At 38.5% G+C, this 26,483-nt stretch overlaps 1 protein-coding gene across 2 annotated transcripts in view; it reads left to right on the top strand.

Moving 5' to 3' along the window:
* The window catches only part of PAK5 (p21 (RAC1) activated kinase 5), a 190,803-nt gene that overhangs the window by 121,238 nt on the left and 43,082 nt on the right, over window positions 1-26,483 (top strand). For both annotated transcript variants that reach the window (XM_021712764.1, XM_008058844.2), the window contains exon 3: window positions 14,522-15,307. In XM_021712764.1, coding sequence (XP_021568439.1) covers window positions 14,522-15,307 — 786 coding nt within the window. The remainder of the gene's footprint in view (window positions 1-14,521; window positions 15,308-26,483) is intronic.

The following is a 26,483-nucleotide window of genomic DNA, read 5'->3' as shown; positions in this document are numbered from 1 at the left end:
CAGTCTGGGTGACAGAGTGAGACTCCAACTCAAAAATAATAATAATAATAATAATAATTTAACACTTTCAGACTCTCAAAGGTAAAATTTTCTTGGCCGTATTTAAAATAAATGCACCTTGTGCTTTTGTAAATAGTCTGTAAGAGAAAGCAAATGATTTTGACCTTTAGTATTGCTTATTAGTGATTTTTCATTCATCATTTAATTGGTTGGTTTGTTTTTGTAGAGTGGTAGTTGTAATTAATATGTAAACTATATATTTGTTAGTTATTTACATTTTAAATTTCAAAATGTTGAGCAAATGTGATGTAGCAAGATGTTTCCTTTGTTACAGAGAAACACGTTTGAAGTTGCTCTAAAGGCTACTTATTTCAAAGAGTAGTCAACTTGTTTTCCCCAATTTCTATAAATTCTGAGTTTTAAGCATGCTTTATTTAAAAAAACTTTGTTTCTGCCAGAAAACCAAACACTTCATGTTCTCACTTATATGTGAGAGCTAAATGGCCACAAAGACAGAAGTAATAGGGAGTAGGGACACTAAAAGGGGGGAAGAGGGTGGGGAGGTTAGGATTCAGCAGTTACCTATCTGGTACAGTGTTCACTATCGGGGAATGGACCACCTGAAGCCCAGTCTCCAACAGTAGACAGTATTTTCATGTAACAGATGTCCCCTTGCACCCCCTGCTTCTAAAATAAATGAAACTTTGCTTCTGGAAATACTTTGTATTGTCCCTCCCCTCTTCCCACCCTTGGTCTATGCTTACATTCTTTTCATTGTATCTCAAAGTGGACAGCATCTGTCTGGGTGAACTTTGATTGTCCTTTCTACCCCTGAAAGTTTAAGTTCAGGATGCTGACAGGGTGTGCTATGTTTTTCCTGTTATACTGAGAGGAGCATTTGTACTAGATAGGAGCGGAACTTGCTTCTAGCTATTGGCAGAGTGACATTGGACAATTTCCCTAGCTTCTCTGAGATCCACTTCCTCCTTTGTACAACGGGGAAATAATGTCATACTTAAAGTCCTATTGGGATGTAAATGTGGGAAAACCACTTCTAATCTGTCTTGGTACGTGGTAAGTGTTTAATCCATGTCAGTGACTAGAACCTCTTTTAAACCAATTCATGGAATGGTGGCTGTCATTTCATGCATTAGGTTACAAATTGTTTAAAGCTCAGGTTACAAGGGGAATAGCATAAGGGAGGAAATGATACATTCTTTTTTTTTTTTTTTTTTTTTTGAGTTGGAGTCTCACTCTGTCACCCAAACTGGAGTGCAGTGACTGCTCCCGGCCACCGCAGCCTCGACCTGCTGGGCTCCGGCGATCCTTCCACCTCAGCCTTCCAAGTAGCTGGTACTTCAGGCGTGCACTACCACACCTGGCTAATTTTTTTTGATTTATTGTAGAGATGAGGTCTTGCCAAGTTGCCCAGGTGGATCTCGAACCCGCAGACTCAGGCAATTCACTCACCTCGGCCTCGCAAAGTGCAGGATTACAGGCTGAGCCACCGAGCCCGGCCATGCATTCTTATTGATGCCCATCATACCTACCATTGCCTAAGCCGGCGCTTACCACCCAACAAGATGCTGACCAGTCTGTTTCTCTGATTGTTGGTGCTTGAAAAGTCCTTTGAGAACAAGACTGAGTTTTTCCTCCAGTCAATTGGCTCACAAACTGAATTTTTCCAGAAGTGGGGAGACCTGTTTCATGTCTTCCCTACCATAGAACTGCAGACAGAAAACGAGGTGATGCCATTGGTGCCTTGTGACCCCATCCTACTGAGACAGCACATTCAGCTTTTAGGGAGGCTTGCATCCTTTTTGGCATAGCCCATGAATCAATTACTAGGAGAGTTGACCCTCCCCCCCCAAAAAATGGAACTTGTACAGCTGATGATACTCTAGAAGGGGTCAGCAAACATTTTCTATAAAGGGCTCAATAGTAAATATTTTATACCTCATGGGCCATATGGTCTCTGTTGCAACCCAGTCCTACCATTTCAGTGCAGAAGCAGCTATACACTATACTTGTATGTGAACAAATGGATGTGGCTGTATTTCATTAAAGTGTCATTTACAAAAACTGGCAGAGGGCAGGATTTGGCCTATGAGCCAAACTTCCGCTCAAGACTAGGACTGTCAAGTACAAATAAAATGCAAACCACAAATGAAAACCACATATTTAATTTTATAATTCTTAGTAGTGCATTAAAACTTGTATTGTTTTGTTAAAAAAAAAAACCACCTCAATTCTTAAAGACTTTTAAAAGGTAAAATTTTAGAAATCGTCTAATAGAAGGGACAGGTGCCCTACCTGACAACCTAAATTTGCTGAAGTAACCTGATATCTAATGGCTTAATTAGGAATTTTTTAGTGACCATAGAAAACTTTCCATTATTGCTAAAATGTTCATGTCTGACTGATTGTTTATAGCCTATATAAATAGAACCAAAGTTATAACCATAAAGTCATGCCAATTTCAAATAATTTTCCAAACAAAAAGCTAAAACCATCGCAGAGAGGAACCTTGGCCATGCCCTGCTTACACTCTATGCTGGTTCTTCCTTTGTAGGCAAAGCAGTTAGATGGAGCATGACTTGGTCTCAAGAGGAGCTGCTACCCAGGACTCGTGTGTAATGAGTCTCTGCCCATATAAATGATAGCCGTTCCCCTTCTGGCAGTCTGGTTTACCTGTCCTATATAAATGGGCCCAAATTCTAGTTTTTATGTTTCTTTTCTTCAGCATCTCTGCATTCTGGCCATCGTTGAGGAAGGAAGCACATGAATGAAGTGGGGCTGGCTAATCTAGGGTGACCTCAGCAGGGATGACTCCCCTCTGAGCCAACAGCTGGCTAGCCCAAGAATGTGTTTACCAGGGAGAGGCAGAGGAAAGAAGGCAGCCACTGGCAAGGCTTCTTGAACCTAGACTCAGAACTGGTATATAGTCACCTCTGTCACCTTCTTTTGCCCAAGCAAGCCATCCAAGATTCAAGGGCCAGGGACATAGACTCCACCACCTCCAGAGGCAAAGAACTCCAAAGCGACATTGCATTGGGAGGAGTTAATGGTCCTCTTTTTACAAGCAATCTATCACTGAGACCAATATCAACCCATAAGATTGGCTCCTGTGTAACACACTCTAATGAATGTGCCTTTTCTCACCACCCTGGTGTATTTACATCTCATCCTGAAATCCTGAAAAATAACACATTTGTTCATGTATAGTCATGCTGTCATTGATACTCAAAAATCAAGCTGAGATGGCAGTACTATTCACAGCTCCCGGTGCTCTGTCTCAGTCTTTAGGTCCTCAGTGTCATCTTCTCTATCCTACATTATCAGTGCATGTCTAGTTCATAACTCAGGTTGCTCCCCTTGGAGCAATGTCCTAGCCAATGCCAATTATGGGGAATTCACCTGGGCTCACTTGAGAGGATCACTGAGGTGAACTCTGTCCCTGCTTACTGCTTGCTTCTTATTCCAGGTCTGCTTTCTATTTCTGGGATCACTGTAAGCATTATTATGATGTTAAGGTAACTCCAACTACTATAACATACTAACCCTTTCTTCTCAGTAAATAAGTTCAACAGAATAGAGTTTCTCTCCCACTCACTCGTATCAAATGTGGGTTTTCCCAGCCAGAGAGTAGCCTTCTACATTGTCCCCGAGCAAGTAGAGTCCATGTTATGGTTCTGACATCCCTTAGAGACTAAGGATATCCTGTTAAATTGTCTCCATCCTGCCACAGACAGAAGAATAAACAGAAGAAAAGGTTTTTGTTTTGTTTTTGTGGCTTTGGCCTGAAAAGGACAACATATCACTTTCTGTTCATATTCTGTGGGTGAGAATCAGTCCCATGGCCCCACCTAGATGCAAAGAGTGCTAGGAAATGAGACCCTGTTGGCTGAGAACAGCTTGGCAGAAACAACTTGACACTATGGAAGGGGAGCACACAGATATGGTGGCCATACAGCATGCCTGCCACAATGATCAAAAATGCCAATACGCATGCCCACTGGTTTGCAAGAAGAGGGCTTTGTCTTTTTTCGTTTCTAATTTTCTTTAAATTGTGAAATATATGCCTAGGAAGATGTATCAGATGCCTCTTGTGTTCCATCTCGCATCTTTTAAGCCAGGCTTTTTCACGCCACCCATTGCGAGGCAACCTGCTGCTCACCTCAGCTACACCACCGACCTCTGCTTTTGAAAGTAGTGGCTTCTTTCCTGTCACCTATGAGGTGCTTGTGGGAGCCCCTTAGCCATTCAGACTGAGGAGATGATAATAGGTACATGAATGTGCCCACCTGCATTCAATTAAGTGGTGAATGCTGAGAGACAGTCTTCACAGCTCTGCAGAAGAACTGAGCCTCCTGTTGGCCACAGTAACTAACGTGATAAGGAACACACCCTTGAGCTGGCTTTCCTACCGTCACTGCTACACTGCTGCTACCCACAATGTTCCTTGACCTCACTTTCTAAAATAAACTACCCACAAGCAAGCCTTTGTCTGGGCTTTGCTTTGGGGGAAGCCAGGCTAAGACATGAATATAGCACATGTAAAGTTTAAAGAATAATGCCAAATTCTTCTACTACCCAAATGAAAAAACAAATTGCATAATTTTGTCTCATTCATCTCAGAGTACTCCCAAAGATAATTTTTGTTTAATTAAGTGGATGAATGAATGAACAGAGATACCATAGATCTCACTGCTATCTAGATGCTGAACCAGAAAATAGTAAGCAAATAATTAGTTAAATTTCCAACTACAGTACCTATGGTCTCAAGCTGACTTTAAACACAAATATACAACACTTCTGACAACACCGGTTGAACTAGTTGACGTCAGTCCAACTGCCTTACATTCCAAGCAGTAAGAACTCAGGCTATATACTGTTCACATTTGCTTTGCCAAATCAACAATAAATAGAAAGTCACCTTCCGGGATTATCCTCTTAAGTATCTGGTTACTAAATGTATTGGTATCATTGAGCTTTAGAAGACAGTGAAAATGGCAAACAATAGACATTTTCCAATTAACTTAATGAGGAAATCTTGATTTCTACAAAATTCATTAAACCTGACTTAGCTGTATTCTGCTTTCTTGTAATTTGTGTAAAATATAAGAGTATTCTTTGTTAGTGAAGAAATTGACTTATAGGATTCCACATGATTAATGTTATTACATACTTTGTTAAAAGGAGATTTTATGGTTAGAAGCCCTCATCCCACCTTCACTCTGAAATATTCTGCCTAAATTCTCTTATTTTTCCAGGGATATGTGTTTCTCAAATATTCACCCAATTAGCCTCAGCCACTGTGGTTACCAAAAATAAAAAATAAATAAAAATAAAAGATATACATAGAAAACTGAAAAAAGAAAATAGATAAAATTTCTATCAATAATATCGAATGAAAACATCTATTGACAATATTGAATGATATTATAAAATCCTTCTGAGTATTAACATTCCTACCCATAAGGATACAAGTATGTCAAATTGTCAGATCTGTTTATTTGTTGTTGTTATATGTCCAGGTGTTTCCAGACACGTCTTAATAAAAACAAGGGAGTCGGTTCTTTACAAAAAGGGTAAGCGTTTAAATAGGAGTTTAAAAGTAGATACTTTCTGGAGGGTCTTGGTTTATACTTAAATATAGGGATATTTGGCTTGTTGGCCTCCTGAGATGGGTTCACCCAGAAAGACAAAATGAAACACACTCTTGAGGTGCAGAGAAGATACTGTTTTGGAAAAAGAAATGTGAGATCTTATTAGGGCAAAGCTGTTAATTACACACTTCATTATTGTCAAGCTTAATACAGTCTGTGAGAGCAGAGGCACTTTTTCATCTCTTCTGCGGGAACAAGGGGAGACAGCTGTTCTCACGGACAGATCCATTATAGCTTATCACCAGCCAACAGCCCGCGGAAGGAGCACTATGAAATATGGCCCCTGTCACTGGGAGCTGAAGCAGACGCTGAGCTGGTCCAGGGTACAATGGAAAGACAATGAGAACCATGACTTTAAACTCAAATAGATTGGGTTGCTTTGATTTTTAATGCCTGGAGTTTCCACGGCAAAAAATTCACCAATACTCTTGCAGTTATTGTATTATTGATCTCTATAAAACTGCACAATTTTGCCTTAATGAACATCAGATGCTGGCAGTAATAAATAGCCATTCTTCTGTTTGGAATCCTGGTTAAACAATGTTGGAAAATTCTGCATGTTTGGATTTCGTTACTATGGCTTTGCCACTTAGGATTCCATAGAGTGAAATCCGTATCAGAAAAACAAATATTGCCTTTGTTGGTTATCTCCTTCTTTTCTTTTACTTTCTTGGGCAAGTCAACAATTTGTTTTTAACAAACATTTACATTATGTGAACCCCTGTGTGTTAACACTGAGTTATTAGTTTCATTGAAACAGAAAACATGCTATTTTTAAGAGTGATACATTTACACCTTCAACAAACATTTTCAAATGCTGAAAGTGAACATGAAAACCCAGAAAAGACTGTGCCTTAGTTAGAGCATGCTTTAGTTTGAGTTTTTGTTTGTTTATTTAGTTGGCCTTTAGGTTTTTTTTTTTTTGAGTTGGAGTCTCACTCTGTCACCCAGACTCCTGGCCACTGCAGCCTCAACCTGCTGGGCTCTGGCGATCCTTCCACCTCAGCCTTCCAAGTAGCTGGAACTACAGGTGCACGCTACCATGCCCAGCTAATTTTTGATTTATTGTAGAGATGAGGTCTCACCAAGTTGCCCAGGAGGGTCTCAAACCCTCGGGCTCAGGCAATCCACTCACCTCAGCATCCCAAAGCGCGGGATTACAGGCTGAGCCACCGAACCCGGCTTTTTTTTTTTTTTTTCAACTATAAGTAGATTAAAATTTTCTTCTTTCCAAATGTCTTCAACCACACCTTCACTTTTGTGGCACTCACATTTTATTCATCAATAACTCAAAGCTTGTAACTTAATAGTAAGAACATGGTACTAAGGCAGGTGTGCCAAAATGGTGAAATCTGTTAAGGTCATCCTTTTGGTTAAGCATGAGAATCATTTCACCTTTGCAGGGAATGGGAGCTGGGCACCATGGCTCATGCCTGTAATACCAACATTTTGGGAGGCCAAGGTAGGAGAATTGCTTGAGCCTAGGAGTTCAAGACCAGCCTAGGCAACATAGCAAGACCTTGTCTCTACAAAAAAATTTTTTTAAAAAATAGCTGGGTGTGGTGACATGCACCTGTAGTCCCAGCTATTAGGGAGGCTGAAGTTAAGGATCACTTGAGCCCAGGAGTTTTAGGCTGCAGTAAGCTGAAATTATGTCACTGTACTCCAGCCTTGGTGACAGAGGGAGACCTTAACTCAAAAAACAAAAACAAAAGGAGGGGGAATGGGAAAATGAACATGTAGCTGCCAACAGCCAACTATAACACCAAATGATTTTAACACAATATGTATATATATTTAACACTACATATGTATATATACAACACAATATATATAGTACTTTTAACACCATATTTCATTTAGTTAACAAAATATATTTTATATTTAATATTATCATATGTGTATATATCTAATTTTTTTGTTTATTTTGAGTCAGAGTCTCACTCTGTCACCCAGGCTGGAGTGCAGTGGCATGCTTGTGGCCACTGCAGCCTCACCAAACTGCCCAGACTGATCCCGAACCCCTGGACTCAGGCAATCCTCTTGCCTCCACCTCTCAAAGTACTGGGATTATAGGCACGAGCCACCGTGTCTAGCTAGTCTAACTTACTTTATTTTTATTATGCAAGGAACCCTGATAGAAAATCTGGAAGATACACTACCCCTATTGTATGCACAGTATGGACCTTAAAATAGCAGCAGCAGCAGCATCTGGGAGCTTTATGGATCTCTAGGTTCTCAGGACCCGCTCAAACCTATGGAATCAGAATCTCCCTCGAGCGGGATCCTTGGGTGATATGTATATACACTAAAGTTTGAGAAGTATTGGTCTAAAATATAAATCATCTTTCATCTCCCAATCCACATGATCACTGTCAATATTTTACTATATTTCTATTAACTTTTTTTTCATGCTTATCTTTCAGTTTAAATCTCGAAAATCTAGTTTGGTTAATTTTTCTGACACACACATTGAATTTTTAAGATGATACCAATAGATTGCTGATCATAATTTGAAAGTATTCAGGTTTTTTAAATCTAATAAGTATTTATCACATAAAACAATCATAATTAATTTGAGATACTTCTTTCTAAATTCAAGAAATTTGTGTTTTGTATCTGAAGTTACTAACAGTAGTCTTTAAAAGTCTACTATACCGATTATCCCATTTCTTCCAGCACATAGAGCTGAGATTTATTTCTATTATTTGCTGCTTGTAGCTTGCTTTTCCCCCTAAGTTATTATCAATCCTATTTAAAAGTAACTTTTACCCCCCAAAATAGTTTAATAATTACAGTTTATTAGTACTTTTTATATGCCAGGAATCCTGCCAACTTTTTTACACACAATACTTTATTAAATCATCACATAAGCATATGAAGTAAGGAATTATTCTTGATGTTTTATGGATTAAGAAACTGTGGTTTAAAAACTTAAGTAATTTGCCTAATATCTCATAGTTCATAAGTGCTATAAGCCTAAGATTCCAAACAATGACAATTAGTACATTTTTTAAAAAAACATTTCTTATTCAATTGGTAGTCTTTACCTTCTGCATAGTATTTAGTCCATAGCAATATTAATATTTTTCCCTCTGTCTTAACAAATATACAGAATTCTGCTTATGCAGTTTAGTGCGATAAATGTGCATGTAAACTGAACGTATTTCTCTGGGTATGTGGTGACAAGTGCACAAAAACAGTAGACTCCCCAGTTCTGAGGCCACAGATTAGTTTTGTATGCTGAAATAGCGACCCTCTAATCTCCCACAGAAATCTGGGGGACAAAAAGAAACCTATGAAATAGTTGTGTGGGTTTTGTTATAGAGATGAGATCTCACTTTGTTGCCCAGCCTGGTCTCAAATTTCTGACTGCAAGAGATCCTCCCGCTCAACCTCCCAAAGTTCTGGGATTATAGGTGTGAGCCCAGAGCCCGCATAATAGTTTATTACTGTTTGATTTTTAATTTTCCAAATGTAAGACATTTATGGCACAATTAATGAGAGAGAAGGTTTCCCTGAATAGACCTTTATTATGTTGTTCTTAGTCATTTAAAAATAGTCATAGACACATAGATACTATAGTTTTGCGGTATAGCTATCTATAGATATTTTAGGATAGACGGATGCCTCTTTTTGTCATCTAAATTTTTCTTCCAAGATTTCCCAGAAATCAAGTGATTTCTGCCTATCAACTCATTAATAAAATTAGAAGGAGAATAGTGGGAAAATAGGGAGATTTAAAGGACCCAGAACTTTCAAAGGAGGTATTCAATAATTATCTGATCTCAAAACAATTACACAGGGAATGGTATTTTTTTCTTCTAAATTATTCATGTCCTGATAGTGAATTTTCAAGACTAGCAGTTCATTCCCCTTCATACTTATTTGTTAATTTGCTGAAGATAAACTAACAAATTTTCTGGATATAAATTCCAAACAAATGATTGGAATGCCAATTTGTTAGGAGCAGAGAATCTTATCTTCTCTAATTAACAATTGTTATCATGGCCCCAAGGATGGCAACATCTTAAGACATTCTGATTCTCTCAGTCTCTATTGTTCAGTGAGTGATGAACTGGGAATTACCTCTTTTTTTTTTTCTCCCTACAATTACATCTCTTGTTTCTTCCTGGATCTGGCTAGTAACTCTCTTCTTCTAGAATACTTTCCTAGATTTTTAGTCTGTTCTCTGATCATTTATTTACTCTATTATCTTCATGTTTTAACCAACCTTTATTGATGACTTGTGTCTAAATTTTCTTAATTCATTTCATATTTACATATATCTGTCCACTTGAAGGCAGTTTGGGCATTGAGGGCATTAGGATGTTTTAAAACCACATTGTAGCTGCCACCTTCCATCTGCCTTTACAATTCTGGGTAGAAACGGATCATGAAATATCATTAAGTGATATTATTATTTTTACAAACTAGAGAACAGTTAATGAAAAAAATGAAATTAAGTCACATAGCAAGTATGTGCTGAAATTGAGACTGGAATCTAGAATTATCCATATTCTGTACATTCAACAACTCATTGCTGGGGATAAAGCATGTAACAGAAATGTGTACCTCAACGGCCAGTGACCAATTTGATGAGTTGTGATGTTACACACCAACATTGCACTGCTGATTGGTGCTATTTTGTTTAGCTCAAAAGAGTCTAAAAATTACCATAGAAAGAGAGCTAGACTACAAAAAAGAGGACTCGGGTTCAAACCGCTGATCAGTTATATGTTGTCAAAGTCAACTCTGAGTTTCAGTATTGTCTCAGGAAATGGAAGAGATAACCTAGATGATCTCGAGATGCCTTCCAACATTAAGATGCTGGAAATGCTACTATGGTACCAGAGTTGAATATTTCGTATATTCAGAGATGGAAATGTTGGAAGGCAGACAAAAATTAGTCAAAATATTTCTTTACAATAGAATTTATGTAAATAATACCTTTTCTAGGATATAGAATCAAATATATCATTGAATATGAAAAAATGTAATGTAGTTAACTATTATTTGTCAAGTTCAGAGAAAGTCTGGGGTAAGATTTATGCTAAAGGATCATCCAAGTAGGTCCAATCATTCAGAAGTCATTTAAAGACTTTGGTGAATCTTACGGTCACTCTTCATGTAGCACATCAGTCAACACTGATGCCTGGGATTAGGCATACCAAAAAGTTACATTTTTAGAAACTGTGAATCCTGATGCCAGTTTGTTTGCCTAATTTTCATAAAGAGAGAATAGGAATGTGCCTGAGTATAATTTCTGTCCAGAATGCTTACTAAAAAAGACTTTCAGTTGATATACTGTGATATAAACAAATTATTGTTATTTTCTTGAAAATCTGCACAAAACTGTTGAATAGGAAAGGAGGAGGCCAAGAGTTTAAATCCACAGAAGGTAGCAAGACATAGTCTATGAAAGACATAGTCTAAAAGGGTTTGAAGACCACCCTGAGCAAATAGACAAGTGGTAACAGGGAAGCTACAGCTGAAAGAGGCAGCTGCTCACATGGACTTAGTATGGAGGCTGAGTTATTACCATTCATAGCTAATGCATTAGAAGATATTCATTTTACCCTTTCCTCCTCTGAGGCTACCCTCACTTCCCTGTTCAAAACTCTTATTTCTGCCAGGTTAATCTGTGGGGCAGGCATGGATATTGTTGCTATGAGAAAAGGCCCCAGTATATGTATGATTCCTGCTTTTTATGGAGGATTCTCCAACATAACATTACCCATTTTGGCAATCATTCAATCAATTTATGTATCACTCCTTCAATAATCACTACGTTCCATATAGTGTATTCCATACTGTGGCATGAAAAAGGATTAGCCAAAATATAGGCTGTTAATTTATGAAACAACCTGGATGAGCCTTAAATATATTATGCTAAGTTAAAGAAGTCAGACTGAAAGGCTCTAACTATATGATTCCATCCATATGACGTTCTGGAAAAAGCAAAATTACAAGGATCAGTGGTAACAAGAGTCTGGGGAGGGGTAGTGTTTGACTAGGGTAAGCTCAGGAGATTTTTTTGCAGGACTGGTGGAACTAATCTGTATGGCACTGTAATGGTGAATACAGATGCTTTGTATCTGTCAATACCCATAGAACTCTGCAACACAAAGAATGAACTAAAGTATGCAGTTTCAAAACACAAGAAATCAACCAGAGGATCAGGGGCTCCCAGGGTAGAATGCAGACTCTGACAAAAGAATCCAACAATCACATGTGTATAACATAACCCCACTGAAGGGAGTGCAGGAAAAAAAAAAAACACTATCCCAGGGGACTCTGGAAACAATATTTTGAATGGAAACTGTGAGAATAAATTCAAAAAGAACCAGACATAAACATTGTACTCTAGTTGGCAAAATTGTCTCCCATGGCAGAGTGGGTTAATAATTATGAAACTGCTATACTGTGACACTGGGCTGGACATAAGTGAAGAACGGCAGATAGCAGGACCCGTTTTTTTTTTTTTAGCTGTTAGAGAGGGAACTTACTGGTAAGTAAGGAAAGGGCTAGAATGAACTATGTAGTGCTAGATTAGATTCAGAGACTTCAGTATGAACTCATGAGTTGCTTAATGTAGCTACAGATGAATAGATATAACAATAGATATGTAAGTACATGGGTTGGTATATGAATATATATTTCCTAGTTCTGTCCTGGAAAAGGCCACAAACAATGACACCTAGTAGCAATGAATACACCCAGAACCCAGATCTTCATGTCTAACACCATTCTCCAATAAGAGGAACCAGGGATCCTTGAAGAAATGGCTGATTTGGAGACAGGGACAGGGAAAATACCAGATAAGTCTGGAATATCTTACAGGGATGGAAAGTAACGAAGTGCTCAACAAATAAAAGAAGGTATTGGTAAAGAGAGTTGTTCAGCAGTCAACCTGAAGGAACTCTCAGTGACAAAAGCAGGAACCATTTGAGCAATAAAACAAATAACATAGTATTGGATTATAACCCAAAGTATAAAATAAATATCTGTGAGTCCATCCATATTTATATATTAATAAATGATTGAATTAATAAATATATGGGAGAGAATTAAGCAGGTCTCCTGTGCAGAAGGATTCCAAATACTATACTATACTATCTATACTTTATATAGAAAACCCCTCCTCAAAGAGGCAGAGCTTAACTCCCTATCCCTTGAGTATGAACTAGGTGACTTTCTTCCAAAGAGTATAATATATGGAAAGAGGGTGGGAGGAGTAGTGGAGTGTAGCCTGGCAAATACTACCTCACTCAGGTAATCAAGCTTAACATTATCAGTGCCAAGTCATGTCATTTGTATGTCCCCTGGGTATCATGTGATGAAATTGTTACTTTACTCTCCGGTCTTCTTCCTCAAACCAATAACTACAGATTAACCATGAGAAAAATGCCAGACAGAGCTGAGAGACATTCTGCAAAATACCTGACCAGTTACTCCTCAAAACTGTCGAGGTCATCAAAAACAAGGAAAGTCTGAGAAACGATCACAGATTAGAGTAGTCTCAGGAGACATGACAAATAAGTGTCATGAGCTATCCTGCCTGAGACCCTGGAGTCCTATGAGAAAACTAGTGTCATCTACACAAATGTAGATTTCATTAATAGTAATGCAAGACATTGACAACGGGGGAAACTGGCTGAGGGTTCTGTGAGAACTCTCTGTATTCTCTTTGCAACTTCTCTGATAATCTGAAACGAGTCTAAAATAAAATGGTCATTTAAAAGAATATAGACCAAAACTATTAGTTCAGGACTGTTTGGAAGAAAAAATAAATAAAACTTTGTCTTTCACTATGGATAGTTTGAGAAGCACTAATTTATAAAATATCCGATCCAGGACAACTTAGACTTCCAGTTTGAAATTTTCTGTTGCTCTAAACTGAGATGGTTTTGAACTCCTTGCTACTTTTCAAAGGTATTTTTCTGTTAAAATCCTGGAAGTCTGATGTCACAACACTTTGTTCTTTGTTCTTTTATCCACCCCATGATATTTTGCTGCAAACCCTGTCATTGTCAAGACACAGCTGACAGGCTATGTAAATCATTCACAGTGTCTTTCAGTTCCTGGAATCCCAGTGTTATTTAGGTTCATTAAAGGGAACAATTTGATCCAGGTACAACCACATCATTACTAAGCCATCCATTGAAAATTCAGTGACAATGATATACAGAAATATACAGTTATATACTTAAGAATATCACATTTGATCATAAATTAAATCACATGTCATCCCTTGTGCTGTTCCCTGTTTACAGTTTCAGAAAGCCGTCCTCTTCTGTAAAATCACAACACCTTAATTACGATGTATCACCCATAAAAGGGTAAAAAAAATGTACACCCATTTCTAGCTATGTTAGTATGCAAACGACAACACGTACTGGCTTTGCAAATCATCTGAATAATGAATGTAAAAAATAACAAATATGTTTTTTATAACCAAACAGTTATAGATGGCAAACTGTAATTATCAGTTCCTTGTTAGATGGTTAGGGTTTATTATTTAGTTGGAAGAACTAGGGAGAAGGGGTTTGCCCATAAAGTGGTATATAAAACAACAATAGCCTATATATTGTTCTAAATGGCTTTTTGGTGGTTAATCTATCTATTGAGATAGGTAAGAAAAAAATTGCAATTTGAGATTATTGTTTACTATTTGATTTATTTCACCACTGAAATCAACTAACCGTTTTTTAAATCATGTTTTATGAAATATTCCAAGGGTCTGTTTTCTTTTGTAGTATAAATTTGGATGGAGTAGGGGGTGGGATTCCTCTATCCATTTAAAGGCATGAAATATTTTCTTTAAACAGTATTCCTTTTATTATTCCTAGACAATCGTTAGAGGAAACAGGCCTGGCAAGGAAGCCTCCATCAATGGCCTGCTGGAGGATTTCGACAACATCTCTGTGACTCGCTCCAACTCCTTAAGGAAAGAGAGCCCACCCACCCCAGACCAGGGAGCCTCCAGTCATGTTCCAGGCCATTTGGAAGAAAATGGCTTCATCACCTTCTCCCAGTATTCCAGTGAATCTGATACTACTGCTGACTATGCGACCGAAAAGTACAGAGAAAAGAGTCTCTATGGAGATGATCTGGATCCGTACTTCAAGGGTAGCCATGCAGCCAAGCAAAATGGACACGTAATGAAAATGAAACATGGGGAGTCCTACTATTCTGAGATGAAGCCTTTGAAATCTGACATTGCCAGGTTTCCTGTCGATTATCACTCACATTTGGACTCGGTGAGCAAACCAAGTGAATACAGTGACCTCAAGTGGGGGTATCAGAGAGCCTCAAGTAGCTCTCCTCTGGATTACCCATTCCAATTCACGCCTTCTAGAACTGCAGGGACCAGCGGGTGCTCCAAGGAGAGTCTGGCTTACAGTGAAAGCGAGTGGGGACCCAGCCTGGATGACTATGACAGGAGGCCAAAGTCCTCGTACCTGAATCAGACGAGCCCCCAGCCAACCATGAGGCAGAGGTCCAGGTCAGGCTCGGGGCTCCAGGAGCAGATGATGCCATTTGGAGCAAGTGCATTTAAAACCCATCCCCAAGGACACTCATACAACTCCTACACCTATCCTCGCTTGTCCGAGCCCACAATGTGCATTCCAAAGGTAACGTTCACTGCCTCCTTTCCCTCGATGGTGGGAGACCCTCCCCAAAGGTGGTGCTGGCATGACCTTCTTAAACAGTCAGATGTTGAAGTGCTTGTTTACCTTCTAAGTGAGAATTCATATAGACATTCTACTTTAATTCTATCCACAAGGCCCAAGGGCAGAGGGTGTAAGATGAGGCACATATATTCATTAAAATAAAAATCTGCCTTTTGGGGTTTCCTGCAGGGTTTATGATTGAAACAAAGAAAATTTTATTTATTTGGAAATAAACTGTTATTTACAGTATTTTAACATACTAATGATAAATATTATGTGATCATATTTTACTGAGTTCTCTGTTAAGGAGTATACAGTGGTAGACCATTAGGTGGTTCCTGCATTCTGGCAAAGTTTACATGAACCTGCTAAAAAGGAAAACAACTCAGGATAATGTGGTAAGTTTTTGATAAAGCTAATGCTATTCAACTCAAGGGATAGTCCCTCACTTTGAGAGTATGTTCTTTTCACTATTTTTTTTTTTTTGAAATATCAGTTTTTGTACAAAATTCTGGGATCATAGGTAGTAGCTAGTTGCTGGATCTTTTTGGAATGCTTTTAAGTTTGGTTTTGAGCCAGGCTCGGTGGCTCAGCCGGTAATCCCGTGCTTTGGGAGGCTGAGGTGAGTGAATTGTTTGAGCCCGCAGGTTAGAGACCCGCCTGGGCAGCTTGGTGAGACCTCATCTCTACAATAAATCAAAAATTAGCCAGGCATGGTAGCTCACGTCTGTAGTTCCAGTTACTTGGAAGGTTGAGGCGGAAGGATCGCCGAAGCCCAGCAGGTCGAGGCTGCGGTGGCCAGGAGCGACCACTGCACTACAGCCTGGGCGACAGAGTGAGACTCCAACTCAAAAAAAAAAAAAAAAGTTTGGTTTTATTGCAATTTCTCTCTTGCTAAAAAAAGTTTTTACTATGTAGTTGCTGGGAATTTGCTTTGAAATTTGACTAGTCCATGATACATCAAAGTTGGGAAGCACTGCTGGAGACGTTACTGGACTTAAGGGCACAGACATCTCCATGAGGGCTGAAGGCCTTTGGAAAATACCTTTGAAAGTATGCAAGAGGTTGGTTTTCCATGGTGACTTAGAAATGTTTCTACTACCACACCTGTAGAGAAAAAGTAAAAATTGTGTGTAGGTGGTAGACTGTGCACAGAGGTCTCAAATCAGCTGAGAGAGACATGACTTCTAACAATGATCATCATATTTTGTACCAAACTCTCTCCTCAGTGGTTTCATGGGCAACACAGCAAGCTCTGGAAGGCAATTTTGCATTTATCTGCTTTATTGATTATAGATAGTCAATATATTTTCCTTTACTTATTATTTCTCATAAATTGATTCCAAGATATTAAAGAGAAACCATTTAAGGACATCCTGAGAATTACTTAAGCCATACTTCAGAACAAAACAAAAACTATCTTTTTAGTTCTCAAGATATAAAATTTAAAATAAATCCTGAGAAATTGAGGTCTGAGATATGCTCCTCCAGTTTATATTTCATAGAATGACAGTATTTTTAATCTCATAGTGTTAAGATATTTGAACACCCACAGTCAGTGTATCCTGACTGCCTTTACTTCCTATGTGCTTGCCTGGAAACTGTGGGAAAGAGGTCTAATTAACCACAGACAAAAGTTATATGGAGTCATACTCATGTACCGTTGTACATGAGACAGTTTATTCCATTTTCTGTGTGTATCGCTCTCTGTGAGTAACATGGCTGGGGGAAACCCCTCATAGTTCTAGAATGACATAAGCAGACTATAGCTGAATCGAGGTACCGCTTCAGGCTTTGAATATTAGTTATTTTTTAAATTTAAGATTGTGTATGTGGTATTTTTGAACACATGTTAGGAAGCTGTTTGGGGTCATAGTCACAGAGAAAATGTTGCTCATGGACATGGTTGGCCCTCCCAGTATTTGCTTCCAACAGCCAGAAAACTCAAGAGATTTCACTTAGAATTCTCAGTTTTTTTGAGTTTCGGGCTTCTCTTGAAAAGAAACAAAATAAACAAAAATGAGATGACCTTGGATCCCTGGGTCCACATTTTCACATAGCATGGGAAATAGAATTAGCTGGAGACAAGACTTGCCCCATTAGAAGGGATATGGGCTCACCAGTTTGTCCCAGTACTGCCTAGCCTACCTCATTCATTTTTCCCCTTATTGGACTAATCTTCAGAGGCTTTTAGGAATGACTGTCACCACCAGAAATCCCTGAACACTCATTTCCTAGAAGAGGAAACTGAGGTCCAGAGAGCCATGTGGCACACTCAGGTTTTCTTAGGTATCTGCAAACCAAGGACAAGGATCCATGTCTGGTGGTTCTCCAGTCCAGTACTTTCCTATTATATGGGCCTATGTTCTTTCGGGGATTTGGCTGCATTTGCCAGTAAAACCTGTGACGTGTCCCAGTGGCCATCAGAACTTTGGGCTAAGTGGAGGAAAACAAAGAGGAAATAAAGAAGGAGGGAAGGGGGGGCATAATTCGCTTTATTCCTTACAGACTTCCTCTTCCTGCAACCTTCAACTCTAAGACAAAGCAGACCTGCCCTGAAACCTGGCTTTGTCAAAGCCAGAAGCAATGCAGAAGCTTTTGTGGCTCAGGGGAAAAAGTAACAATATAATATAATAATAATAATAATAATAATAGTTTATTTGCCTATGGGAATTTCTACTGAGGGTTCTTCAGTCTTTGCAATCAGGACTCCAAAAAGCAAGCCGCTTCTCACTTTTCTCAGGAAATTCACAAACAGAAATTCATGGGAGGGTAGGCATATTAATAATTAAAATGCTTAAAACATGGAACCAACCATGTTGCCCATCGAAGCTGGACTGGATAAAAAAAATGTGGTACATATACACAATGGAATATTATGCAGCCATAAAGAAGAACAAATATATGGACTTTGCAACAACTTGGATGGATTTAGAGTCGATCATACTCAGTGATCTATCACAGAAACAAAGAATGGAGTACCATATGTTCTCACTCATAAGTGGACCTTGAACAATTATAATACTATGAGAAAGCTATTGGCAGTAGTGGGAAACTGTCAGAGGAGAGGGGGTAAGATTGGCAGTTGAGGGAAACGGCTAGGGGAGGAAGGGGCACACCTCATCAACAAGGATACCTGCATAATCAAAGTTTGTATACTTAACCCTGAATTGTACCCCACATCTTTATAATAATAAAAAAACTATTAATCACAGAAAAAAAAATTAAAATGCTTACTTGAGTAAAAATATAACATCTCTCTAAAAAGACTTAGGTGCCCGTTTCTTTAGAACTGTACTCTTAGAAATCTACCCGTCACATTTGGATTTCCAGCTGGGGGAAGAAATAGCTCAGATAAATTGGCTTTGCCTCACAGATCTTAGAAAAGGCTGGATGATGTTCACGTCTCCAATAACAAGAGAAAGTACAAAACTTGTGTGGGTCTCCAGGTGGAGCAAAAATGAAGAGGGGTGTGTGTGTGTGAGTGTGTGTGTGTGTGTGTGTATGTGTGTGTGTGTGTGTGTATGTGAGAGAGAGAGAAACTTGTTTTACCTTTTGATCTAAAGAATAAAAAATTCTAATGTTAACCCACAGCAAAAAAACTCCTCCAATGTTATCTACCTACCTAATTTTCATTTTTAATTTTATTTTATTTTTAAAATGTGGGGTACAAATGAAGGCTAGGGGCATATGTGGTCATCATAGAGGTAAAATGTGGGTACACTTACTGATATTATGAGCCCCCTCTCCCCTGGTGGTGTCCCACTACAGCCAATCCCTTTCTTATAGTCGTATGATAAATGTTCAGGTTCCACTTATGAGTGAGTACATGTGGTACTCAAATCTCTGTTTCTGTGATAAATCAGAGTATTATAGACTCTAATTCCATCCAAGGTGCTGCAAAGTTCATAATTTTGATTTTCTTTTTGACTCCATAATATTGCATTGTGAAAATGTACCACATTTTCTTTATACAGTTCATTTTCTATGGGCAGCGTGGTTGGTTCTGTTTTTGCTATTGTGAATAATGGTGCAATAAACATGTGTGTGCAGTTATCTTTATTTTTGTATTATCTATCTATCTATCTATCTATCTATCTATCTATCTATCTATCTATCTATCTATCTATTTATCTATCTATCTATGAGTTGGATTCTCATTCCATCACGCAGGCTGGAGTGCAGTAGCATGCTCACAGCCACTCCAGTGTCAATCTGCTGGGCTCTGGCTATCCTTCCGTCTCAGTCTTCCAAGTAGTCGGACCTACAAATGCACACTACCACATCCAGCTAATTTTTTATTTATTGTAGAGACGAGGTCTCTCCAAGTTGCCCAGGCTGATCTTAAACCGCGGGCTCAGGCAATCCACTAGTCTCAGCCTTCCAAAGTGCTGGGATTACAGGCTGCGCCACCAAGCCTGGCCGGTGTCTTTATTATAGAGTGATTTGAGTTTCCCCATGTATATTCCCAGAAGGGGAATTGCTAGATCATATGGAAGGTCGATTTTCAGATTTTTTTTAGAAATTGACACACTGTTTTTCACAGAGGTTGTACTAGTTTACATTCCACCAATAGTGTAGAACTGTTCTCCTTTCCCAACATCCTCTCCAGCATTTGTTTTTGAGTTATTGATGATGGCATCCTGACTGAAGTTAGATAGTATCTCAGTGTGGTTTTAATTTGCATTTCTTCGATGATTAGTGAGTCTGAGCATTTTTTTCATGTATCTGTTGGTTGTTTGTATGTCTTCTTCTGAGAAGTGCCTATTCATACTTTTTGCCTATTTTTAAAATAAGGTTGTTTGTTTGTTTTTTCCTTTTGAGTTCCTTGTAGATCTTGGATGTTAGGCCTTTGTCAGATTTACAGTTGGTAAATATTTTTTCCCATTCAGTGGGTTATCTCCCCACTCCCTTGATGATTTCTTTTGCTTTGAAGAAGTTTTTCAGTCTGATAAAGTCCCACTTGTCTATCTTATCTTTAATGGCATTGGTTTTTGGAGTGTTGATCAGGAATTGGTTGTCTATTTCAAATTCTGTAAGAGTGCTTCCTACATTTTCTTCTAGGATTCTTATAGTTTGAGGTTTTACATTTAGGTCTTTAATCCATTTAGAATTGATTTTTGTGTATGGTGATAGGTAGGGATCCTGTTTCAGTCTTCTGTATGTGACCAGTCAGTTTTCCCAGCACCATTTACTGAATAGGCTCTTCTCTCCCCAGTGGTTGTTGGTGGAGGTTTTGTTGAAGATGAGTTTGACTGAGGAATTGAGGTTTTGCTTCCAGAGTCTCTATCCTATTCCATTGGTCCATATGACTGTTCTTGTACTAATACCAGCCTGTTTTGATTATTGTAGCTTTTCATAATACAGTTTGAAGTCTAGAAGTGTGTTACCTCCCACTTTATTTCTTTTGCTAAAGAGTGTTTTGGTTATTCGTGGTCTTTTATGTTTCCATATGAATTTCTGTATTGTCATTTCCAGGTCTGAGAAGAATGAAGTTGGTAATTTATGGGTATTACGTTAAATCTGCAGATTGCCTTTGGTAAGATGGACATCTTAACAATGTTAATTCTTCCAATCCATGAGCATGGAATATTTTTCCATTTGTTTGTGACTTCTTGGATTTCTTGAGCAGTATTTTGTAGTTTTCATTGTAAATGTCTTTCACTTCTTTAAGATGCTATGTTATTTCTTTCTCTCTTTTTTTGTGGCTATTGTGAATGGGATTGTGCTTTTTATTTGGGTTTCTGACTGTTTATTTTTGGTGTATAGGAATGCATCTGTCTTTTGCACATTTATTTTATACCCTGAGACTTTGCCAAAGTCCTTGTTTAGTGCAAGGAGGTTTTTGACAGATTCTCTTGAGTTTTCAAGGTATAGGATCATGTCATCCATAAGAGGGAAAACTTATCCTACTTGGATACCCTTGATTTCCTTCTCTTGTCCTAATTGTTCTAGCTAGGACTTCCAACACAATGTTGAACAGGAGGGGTGAGAGTGGGCAACCTTGTCTTGTTCCAGTATTCAGGGAAAATACTTCCAATTTCTGTCCGTTCAGCAGTATGTTGACTGTGGGTTTTTGAGGTATGTTCCATCTATGCCTAGGTGTTCAAGGGTTTTTATCAAGAAGGGATGCTGGATTTTATCAAAAGTCTTTTTTGCATTTAATGATATAATCATATGATTCTTGCTTTTACATCTGTTGATTATTTAATTATATTGATGGTCTTGCAGGTATTGAAAGAGATCTGTATCCTGGGATTGAAGCCTACTTGGTCATGGTGGATGATTTTTGAGCTGTGTTGTTGTATCCAATTTGGCAAAATCTTTTTGAGAAAATTTTAGCATCTATGTTCATCAAGGATATTGGCCTGTAGTTTTCTTTCTTTGTTGGACCTTTACCTGGTTTGTGTATCAATGTGATGTTAGCTTCATGAAATGATTTGGGGAGAGTTCCATCTTTCTCGATTGCCAGAAATACTTTCAGTAGGATTGGTATCAGCTTCTCCTTGTATGTTTTGTAGAATTCTATTGGAAAGCTGTCTGGTCCAGGGCTTTTTTTTTTTTTTTTTTTTTTGTGGGTAGTTTTATTATGACATAGTCAATTTCCTCGGTTGTTATTGGTCCATTTAAGGTCTCAGTTTCTTCTTGTTTCAACCTTGGGAGGTTGTGTGCTGTCAGAAAGTCCTGCATTTCACTTAGGTTTTTGAGTTTGTTTCTGTACAAGTGTACCTAGTAATCTCTGATAATCTTGTGTGTTTCTTTGGGGTCAAGTATGACTTTATCTTTTGCAATGTTGATTGTGTTTATTTGGATTTTTTCCTCTCTTTTTCTTGGTCAGTCTTGCTAAGGGTTCATCAATCTTTTATATTCTTTCAAAGAGCCGTTTGTTTTGTTGATTTTTTCTATGATATTTTTTTCTTCTACATTCCATATTTGGACTTTTGTTTTGGTGATCTGGATTTTTCTGCTGAAGTTAGGGTTTTGTGGTCTTGTCTTTTCGGTTCCCTTAGGTGATTTGTTAGGCTGTTAATTTGTGATCATACCATTTTCTTCATATCTGTTTGTAGAGATATGAATTCCTCTCTTAGAATTGATTTCATGGCATCCCAGAGATTTTGGTCAGATGTTTCTTCATTTTCATTTGTTTCCAGGAATCTTTCAATTTCTTCTTTGACTTCCATGTTGATCCAGGAGTTGTTCAGCATTGTGCTGTTTAGTGTCCATGTCTTTGTGGGTTTGAGGGGAACCTTGTTGGTGTTGATATTTATTTTTATTCCACTGTGGTCTGAGAAGGTACATGACAGTATTTCGATCTTATTAAATTTGTTTATACTTGATTTGTGACTGAGGATGTGGTCAATCTTGGAGTATGCTCCTTAAGGTGATGAGTAGAGTGTATAATCCATGGTTATTGTGTGGACTGTTCTGTAGCTATCCATTAGATCCATTTGGTCAAGATCGGGATGAGGTTCCAAATCTCCTTGTTGATTTTTTTGCCTCAATGACTTATCTAGGGTTGATAATGGGGTATTAAAGTCCCCAGCTATGATAGTGTTAGAGTCAATATGTTTTTAAAATTTACTTAAAAAACTTTGTGAAAGCTGGTGCTCCTATGTTTGGTGCATATATGTTTAGGAGGGATATTTCTTATTGATGAATTGAACCTTTTATCATTATGTCCTTCTGTATTGTTTTAACTTTTTGATAGTTTAAAAGTTATTTTGTCTGATATTAAGATTGTGACTCCTGCTTTCTTTTGTGTTTTGTTTGCCTGAATTTTTTTTTTTAATCCTCTAACTTTGTGTCTGTGAGTGTCCCTTCTGGTGAGATGCATCTCCTGAAGACAGTATATTGTTGCATCATTTCTTTATCCAGTTTTCCATTCTATACTTTTTCAGTGGTGCATTTAGTCCATTCACATTCAGGCTAATTATTGAGATATGAGAGTTTACCCCTGTCATGAGGCTTTTATAGAATTTGTTGTTGTTTGTTTACTTATTTGTTTGTTGGTTTTATTTTGACTTTGGGGTTGATTTATATGTGTGTTTTCAATTTTGCAGCCACAATGCATGCTTTATTGGTTCTATGTTTTATTGCATTCTTGGGAGGAATGTGGTTGTTCTTTTGTTTCTTTCTTCTGTGCTTAATACCTTCTTAAGCATCTCTTATAGAGCTGGTCTAGAGGCAGCATACACTCTTAGGGACTGAATGTCTGGGAAGAATTTTAATTCTCTTTCACTGATGAAACTTAGTTTAGTTGGGTAGGAAATTCTTGGTTGGAACTGTTTATCTTTGAGTGTTTTGAAGATTGGATTCCACACTCTTCTAGCCTGCAGTGTTTCTGTAGCTAAGTCTGCTGCTATTCTAATTGGTCTTCCCTGATAGGTAGTCTGACCTTTCTGTCTTGCTGCCTTTAGGATTTTTTCTTTTATACCTACTTTGTGTAAGCGAATTACTATGTGTCTAGGAGTTGGTCTTCTTATTTGATGTCTTTCAGGGATTCTCTGTATGCCTTGTGTTAGGATTGTCACATCTCTGATAAGATGTGGGAAGTTTTCTTGAATGACCTCTTGGAATGTTTGTTCCAGGCTGCTCTTATTCTCATTATTTGCTATGAGGGATAGCTATCTGTCTTAGGTTCAGTCTCTTAATATAGTCACACATCTCCTGAAGGCTTTGTTCTGTCTTTTCAAGTTTCCTTTCTATGTTTTAACAGATTGGGTTAGTTCCAGATTTTGGTCTTCAAGTTCTGAGATTCTTTCTTCTGCCTGGTTAATTCTTCTTTCCATGGTTTTCAGCTTATTATTTAGTTCATTTGCTGTATTCTTTATAGTTTGCATCTCAGTCATCAGTTCTTTCATATTTTTGTCTTGCTTTTATTGGTTCTTGTTCATCTTTTCTATCCATTCCTTGATCTCTGCATTTGTGGTCTGAGACCAGTCAATCTGGGTGCTCTTCATTGTTTGTGTTCCAAAGTCTATATACTCATGGACTATCCTCTTTGCACTTTGTGTGGTGTCTGTGGTTCTTCTTTGATTTTTCTTCATTTGTGGTGGATTTTTCTTTTTTCTTTACTTCCATTGCTCAGTGAGAAAGGGAGTACTTTTTGCTTCTTTTTGCTAATCCCCTGTTGTCTCTTGGATAAAGTCTCTGGACTAGTTTGATTCTGGGGGCTGGGTTGGAACAGGGGAACTATGATACTCCCTTGCAGATTTGAGATTTGAATGAAGTAATTAGGGGCTGCTAAGATTCAAAAGTTGTCTGATGATCATAATGTTTGCTGATTGGTGTGTGGGCCCCCAGGGGTCCACTTCCCACCACCTTACAGTATGTCCATATAATGGGAGTGTATGTATCTCCCATGGGTACAAAATAACATGAGGGAAGGGAAAGGAGTTAATAAAGAGAGAATGTGGAGGGAATGACAATACAGAGAACAAAGGAGAGAATGAAAAAGACACAAACTGACAAACAGGGAGACAAGCAAAAAGAGAGAGAAAAAGAAAGAGGGGGAAAAATACCAAACCAAAACAGTAACAAAAGCAAAACAAAATTAAAAAAAAAACAAACAAACAAAGAGAAAAAGGGACACAAATAAACAAAAACCCCAAAGAAATTAAAATCAATAATATGAGGACATTTTCACACTCATATATAGCCGTATTGGACAGAAAGAAGGAGAAGGAGTAAAACAGAACAAAATGCTCACTTCCAACAAGCTATGTTGAAAAAAAATAAGTAGAGTTACACAGATATAAAAACAAAAACAAGAACAAAAACAAAAACAAGTGACAGCAACAACAAAATTTATGTAATCCTTGAGCACCCTCTTTTGGCAGTTTCAAGACTTCAGGTTTCTTGTAGGCATGAACCAAGCACTGCTTCTCTTAGTTCATGGCAGAGGGGAGGGGTTTCAGAAGGGAGGAGCTTCTAACTTCTAAATCTGTCCCCCTGTTCATCCCTGGTGGTTTTGGGGAGCTTGGAAGGTGCCTCTGAGCTGATCCACCTATGTTTAGCCCTCTTCACGTGTGCTGATCATAACATTGCCCACCTGAGTCACACATCTCACAAATCAGTGGGGAAAGGGTGCTTTAAAACTCACTGCTGCTCATGCACTGTGAGCAGGGACTGGGTTCTTAGGTTGCAGTGCAAACTGCAAATGCTTCAAATCTAACCCTCTGTTCACCCTGTGGAATTGGGGGAAGGCTGCAAACTGCCCTCAGCTGATCCACTTATATTCAGCTCTCTCTGTGACTGTTGTTCGGATTGTTGCCCACCTGAATCACACATCTCACGGATCACTGGAAAAAAGGGTGCTGGGTCACATTAAAACTCATCGCCATTCCACTGTGTTCTAGGACCAGGTTCATCTGCAGTGGCAGATCGGGAATGCTACAGTTGGGGGATGGGGTGTCTGGGTCATAACGGCTGGGACTCTGGAGTTTCTCTGGTATATTTTCTTGCAAATCCCATTGCTGGTGTCTGATCTGGGATGAAGGTTGTAGCAGCAGGTGGCATCCTCTGCTGGTGATTCTTACTGTTTTATACCTTTTTTTTTTCCTTTTTCAAGTGGTGCTATAGAGATGGTGCCTGTCCCTGGGCTGTAGAGTGTGCTGAGGTTCGAGCAGCTGTGCAGGACAGCTGCCTAAGGAAGAGATCTCAGTCCTCCCCTTCCCATGTCTCCACTCAATCAGACATTCATACAACTTTTGCCGACACTCTAGGGTGAATACTTGTCTCTTCATCTGTTCATTTATGTGGAGACTTGTACTCCAACTCCCTCTGTCACCATTTTGGAATTCCCCTCAAAAGTTCCTACCTACCTAATTTTCTTGTTAGCATGACGAGAATCAAGAATCTTATGAAATCTGTTGAATTTGACATCCACTTTCTGTTTTTAAAAAAATTTTTTGTTGTTGCTGGAGGAGATGAAACCTTGGGAGCACAGGACACAAAGCCATACAAAAACCATACAGCACCATCTGTACTGCAGAACTATAAAAACTTCTAGATGTGGAGAAATAAGGCTTTCTGCTCTCGTCTGCAGACCAATTTGATGCTTTTCAGGGTGAGAAGCTGGCTGGAGATATTGCCAATATATATTTGATCTTGCTCATTCTTTTTTTTTTTTTTTTTT

This window comes from Carlito syrichta, unplaced genomic scaffold (genome assembly GCF_000164805.1).
Source record: "Carlito syrichta isolate Samal-C Ts95f unplaced genomic scaffold, Tarsius_syrichta-2.0.1 Scaffold303642, whole genome shotgun sequence".
NCBI classification, from domain to species: Eukaryota; Metazoa; Chordata; class Mammalia; order Primates; family Tarsiidae; genus Carlito; species Carlito syrichta.
This window is presented reverse-complemented; position numbering and strand designations above follow the sequence as displayed.